This window comes from Branchiostoma floridae, chromosome 17 (assembly GCF_000003815.2).
Source record: "Branchiostoma floridae strain S238N-H82 chromosome 17, Bfl_VNyyK, whole genome shotgun sequence".
NCBI lineage: Eukaryota > Metazoa > Chordata > Leptocardii > Amphioxiformes > Branchiostomatidae > Branchiostoma > Branchiostoma floridae.
This window is the reverse complement of record NC_049995.1, coordinates 5,996,691-6,002,617: the sequence shown is the minus strand read 5'-3', so window position 1 is coordinate 6,002,617 and position 5,927 is coordinate 5,996,691. Positions and strand designations below refer to the sequence as shown.

At 40.4% G+C, this 5,927-nt stretch overlaps 1 protein-coding gene across 1 annotated transcript; it reads right to left on the bottom strand.

The window, feature by feature from the left end:
* Positions 1-1,322: 1,322 nt before the first annotated feature.
* On the bottom strand, positions 1,323-5,193 carry LOC118404204 (kelch repeat and BTB domain-containing protein 8-like). Its single transcript, XM_035803232.1, has 5 exons — positions 5,132-5,193; positions 4,477-4,743; positions 3,719-3,858; positions 3,102-3,305; positions 1,323-2,511 (listed from the first exon to the last, which is right to left on the bottom strand). The coding sequence occupies exons 1-5, from the start codon at positions 5,180-5,182 to the stop codon at positions 1,578-1,580; spliced, it is 1,596 nt and encodes a 531-aa protein (XP_035659125.1). The 5' UTR covers positions 5,183-5,193; the 3' UTR covers positions 1,323-1,577.
* Between the last annotated feature and the right edge of the window lie 734 nt (positions 5,194-5,927).

Sequence of the window (5,927 nt, the reverse complement as noted above, 5' to 3'; positions counted from 1 at the left end):
TCATAAGCAAGGCACCCCTAATAACCGAATACTGTGGCTGATTTGTCAGGGTTGATATCATAGGCTTTGCCGTGATTGTCAACCCTGAGTGTGAGGGTGCCGGGCACGGGTTTGCCAAAATGAGTGGGAAACTTATCGCTACTGGATTTATCTACTGGCTGGTCCTTATAACAGGTAGGGGCTGTACATGTTTTTAGTTTTATAGACAGACGGATTGAGATGTACAAAGAGGGGAGATGTTCTAATTTGAATGCAATTGAAATGTATTTTTTCCCCAAAGATAGATATTTTGTGATTGCCACCACTGTGTAAGACTTAGGTCACATTTCCAAACCGGGGCCCGGTCGGACGGCTTTCGGGAGCGAAATAAATGATATAAAATACATCAAAATACACAAATTGTAAAATTAAGATTCATGGGCATCAGTTCAGTTCAGTTCATGGGTATTATTTGTGTATATTTCTGGGAATATATTGTAATTTTCCGTTAATCAAATCATCCCGGCCGGGCCCCGGTTTGAAAATGTGACCAAAGCCTTACGTGTGTTCTAGGCACTTAAAATAAGTTAAGTTTTGAAAGATCTTACACGAGTCGGTACAAGGGTATTCAAGAATGTTCTGTTTACTCATGAATGTAACCACTTTTAGTGTTTCCAATTTCTCATATATTTTACCTACACTACCTCATATATTTTACCTACACTGCCGTAAAGGTGAATTGAAAGGCCTGCTACAAGCTTTTGGTCTTCGACCCCTACACATAAACAATAAACAACGTTCGAGTGGCATCATATATCACAATTTATTCTGCATAATGTACGTCTGGAGGAGGTTATGATTTCTGAAATGTTTTACAAATGTTCTTTTCGTTTGCATCAAAGTTGTTCCAGAAAAACTATTAATATTCACTCCTTTATGCGACCAATTAGATAAGATGCTTCAACTATTTTGAAGTCAATACTATTACATCATTATGATTCATGTACCTACATGTATAATGTTTTAATAACCATGAGATTGATGCATGCTGAATAGAAATCTGATTAAAGCCTTTGAAACTGTTTCGCGTTGTAAACCATTCTTTCATAGTTTTTACTGTGTTTTAATAGTTGTAGTAAATAATCTTTGCTGTCCATCAATTGATGAGATAAAACATTATTTAGGCATTGACCCTATTAAGAGCGGTCTCACCACTAAATCTGATGACAATGAATACGTACCTTTTAAGGTGGCGTAAAGCTACAATGTAAAGGCAAGTGTAGATAAAAGTAATAATGTATGCTACTTCTGTTGTCAATGGTAACATCAATATGACGTTATAAGCTGTCAATTGCTCAACAAATACAATGGTGATTGCAGAAAACCATGTAAGGAATATACAAATAGAATCACATGTTGTCACAAAATCTAAGTACAACTATCATTCCACTTTAATATGTCCCTTATATATAAAAGGAACAAAAAATTCTATAAATTCCTAAAGTGTAACATCTAGTACAAAATCTATCCATTGTGGGGGCAAAGAAATTCTTGTTGTATAGTCCTACCCTGTACTCCATGTGCCCTTTATTTGCGCATTAATGCTGACAAGCATAAGCAGTAATGTGTTTTTGCGCCCCTCTAAGGTATGGTAGATACATGCGTGCCACAGGGCAAGAAGGACCGTGTGCTATATACTCCTTTTTAGGCAGGGTGGCCTTCAAATCTCTCCAGGCATCAGCAGACCTGTCATACACATATACCAGATAGTCTGATGATAATCCCGGTGTGTCCCTGTCATATACTTCCAACAATATGTGCAGCTGGTTCTCCAGTACAAAAAGACTGGGAGTGTGAGTGATGCTGCGGTTTCCTGGGTTTGGCCAGCCTTGTAGTTTCTGCCAGCGGTCAGAATCTGTATCATACACCATCATCTGAGTGAATTCAAGATATGTATAGAAGATCTTCGTTCCCATGGCAACAGCTGTGAAATGTGAGTAAGGTGATTTCATATTCGGTGGAGTCCGCTCGCACCAACAGTCCTGGCTTGGGTCGTAGCGATGCATTGCTGAGGTCATGATGAAATAGATCTGTGCACCACAGGACAATGCCACGCTGAGCTCACTAGATTCTGTTCCATCAATTTGCAACTGTGAACAACCCTGCCACTGATCCATTTGCCAGTTGTACTTTCTCATCCTCACCAATGTATTGCCTTCTCCTAGATCAGCAGCACCGTAGTATAAAACATGGTCAACTTCAACAAGGAACTCATTCCAATGAGTTAACAAACCTGAGTGCACTCTTTTAAATTTAGATACTTTTGATATACCGCCATGTCCCCAAAAGTTTTCTGCATGGTTATATCTGAACATATACAGTTGATCGAGGCCGTCATACTCATTAACCAGGATGTAGATGTTGTTATCATTGGTGGCTGTTAAGGCTGTGACTTCAGGTATGTCTTCAGGTTTGTAACTGCAGCTGATGTACCTCCCTTGCTGAGGGTTCATAAAGAGGAGCTCATCGGTCCTGGAAAGGGTAACATACATAAAATGTTGCGTTGATGAGGGTAAAACATTTATATACAGGTAATATGACACAACAGAAACATTACTTAAGCGATATGGTTTTGAAGATGGTCAAACGTTTCGGGTAGCATCCACTTCATTCTGTCAGTTATAATGAGGTGATATGGTAGAAAACACTGGTTTCATAACCTAACTACGAATTGATAAGCAGAGATGCTGAAAATAATGTTTTACATACTCCAAAAGGAAACAAAGGCACCAACAGGAAAGGCGGCCTGTGTATGGACCTTCAACATAGCGCGCCCACCCCTGAAACATACAAATGCTGACTAATACATTGTAGGTTAAGATTGCTGGCCCTCTTACTTTTTTTCCTGTTAATTGTTAAACGTCTGTAAAATATTTGCATTATATGTTCAAGTGTTTGTAATTGCGGACTGTAATAAGGTTTACACAATTTTCATGGAAGACCTGGAAGGCACGTGTCGCTGCGCATGTTAATGTTTGCTTTGGGTGAAATAACTGGAATTGAAAAAAGACAATGCGCAAGGTCGCAATCTAGAAAGTCAAACAAAAGAAGTATATACAGACTCTGTGTTGGATAGAATAGCCATCTCCATGGTCATCCCAAGCCTTGGCTTCAGGTTGGGGTTCCTCTTCTTTACCACATTCCTGATGGCCTTTGAACTCCCAGGGTCCTCCCTGACCAGGGGGTGTTCCAAGATGGCTGCTATGTTGCCTGAAGTCAGCAGGTTGAAGCGGATGTGAGGTAGGATGCTGGGTAGGTGTTGCAGTCTGTAGGGTACATAGGATGACTTTTTTTAAATCACTGCAGGGAATATGTTTGAATCCAGCTATGGCATACATTTTAGGGGTCATCTGAGGTCACTGCACTAAAACAAGGTTAGCCTGGCACCATTGCATTATACTATAGTACAGGTAGGCCATCTTCAATAGTAGTTTGCCCATCTTAAAATACTGCATAATATATGCCTGTCATGTGTAGAAAATATTTTTGGACATTTTGAATTCTATCCTGCCAATTTTTATTCATTTTTCGCAGTTTTTGGTGGTTGAGTTACCTGGTAAGGGACACTGAGCCTCATGGAAAAAAACAACTTGTCATTCAAAGTAATCTCCAAGACTTCATACATGCAATGAAGAAGACACAAGGTTGGAAAATATATTGATAATTATACAGCGCCCACCTGTCCTCTCTGTTGTGCTGCACCCATCTCACCACAGCCTCCCACACTGTTGTCTCCTCTTTAATATCCAGGTCATCGTGGCTGATGATCTCAGTCAGCTGACTCACACTCAAGCTGCAAAACTTCTCACTGGAGGCAATCTGTGGACATGTTATTTATTGTAGATGTGTAAAACTGTGGAAAAAAACTTTCTTGGTAAAGATTTTCTGAAACTGAAAAACTAGCTCTGAAAAGTGGGTTTTAATCTTCAATATTTTCCTGATGACAGATATGATGGTTAAATTGAAAATGAAATGTAACCAAATTCGTGAAACTGCATGGTGGCCTTGTCACGTCACACGTTTTCAACCAAACGAATCGGGTCATCACACCTACACTTTGTTGATAGGTTTGTTGGGTTCCATTACGTGCAGGGGTTTAACGCTTGAGGCATACTCTTAAGCTCTTTCATACACTGGGCCATCAGTTTAACGTCATCATCCAAAATTCCAGATGCTATCCCGTACAGTATGTCTGAGCTGCACCTACCATTGCATCTAACTCAGGCCCACACATCCACAAAATTTGATCTTTAAAAGAATGGTCATCGTACTTACAATACTTACAGTGCAAGAAATGATAAAACTATAATTTTTCAAAAATTGTACATTAACACGTCTTCTAGAAAATTAATGGCATTGCTTCCAAGCTCCCAATCGTGAGAGAGAAGTGACTAGGATAAAGTGACTACTGACCTAGTATCAAAATATCAGACCCACCTCAACAAAGTTTCTACAGATAAACTGCAGACAAGTTTTCCGGACAATGTCCACAGAGAAGACATCAGCAAACTTGTACAGATTCACACAGTTGGAGCCCTCCACGTTCATGGCCATGTAGCTGCTGCAGGTGTCTCTCACATAGTCCAGTTGGAGGAGGCTGGCTGCCTGCAGCTGGTACAGGGGCTGCACTTTGTCCATCGATACATTAAGGTTTCCGGAGTAAATGTATCTCAGGATCTCCCCAAAAATAGCTGCACTCAAATCCTGTAAAAGATTTCAAGCATCCAAACGTTCATAACATTAAAATATGATTAAGTATTATTTATATCAATGATTAACATGCATTCGTTTTTCTACATTATTTTAACTTATACACCGTGCTCTGGTGCTTATAACCGGAAGCATTTCTAAGTTTTGAAAACTGAAAATATTATAGGCTAGAAAGTTGAACTTGAAGCCCGAAATACCAAAGGGGTTAGTACGAACTGGGGAGGGGGCATGACAAGGAACACAACACTTATCAGAGAAAAGTTTAACAAGAACTCGTGGTTATTATTGTATATATACGTGGTTATAAATTCTCCATGATAAGTAGCAACTTTGAAAGTTGCCCTTTTCACTCTATTCTAACCACACGTCACGCCAACCCTACCTGTAACACAACTGTCTTCTGCCGACTTTCCGCCATGTCACTTGTAAACATGGCCCTGAAGTAGGGGCTGTTGGACGCCCGTTTGAGGCACTTGACATGGTCGCGTAAAAAAAAGATTAAAAAATCGCGGTGGCCCAAATCAGGCTGTCAAAGGTGCCCACGTAATCCCCACGAGTTGTTCTATCGCCTACAGTACTCGTGTTGATTCAAATATTATTTCGGGATGAGATTTGAAGAGTCAAAGTTAGCCTTCAAACTGGCTCTTTATGCCTGTTTTCGGCCTCGATTTCGCACTGCATGGGGGTTTCCGTGCAACCGATTACGATCATATACTTCCGGGTCGTACGAGTGAGGTCATTGAACGCGGGTCACCAGGTATCTTGACGGTCTCAGTCTGAGGTTCGGTAGAGGAGGATTCAAGTCAGGCTTACGCATATTGTTAAATTAGGTTTGTTAAGGGACTCTTGGCGAAAGTATGTTTGAACTTGCAGAACGTTTTTTAAGTTTGTGTTTGTTCGTATCGTCTCGGCCCACGTTGCGAATCTGCAACGGTTGTAAGGTCCCTTCCGAACGAACTAACTGGCATTCTCGTAGACATCAGGAGACAAACTGTGTTAATTTGAATAACACATTTATAGAACAGTGCTGTAAGAAGTGTATACAGGGAACTAATAGCGGAAAACGTGTTCGGGAGACCTCCTTGGGGAGACAAACCGTGTCAATTTGAATGACACACTTACATAATAGCACCGTAAGAACTGTATGTTAGCTTAACTAATAGCGATAAACGTGTTTA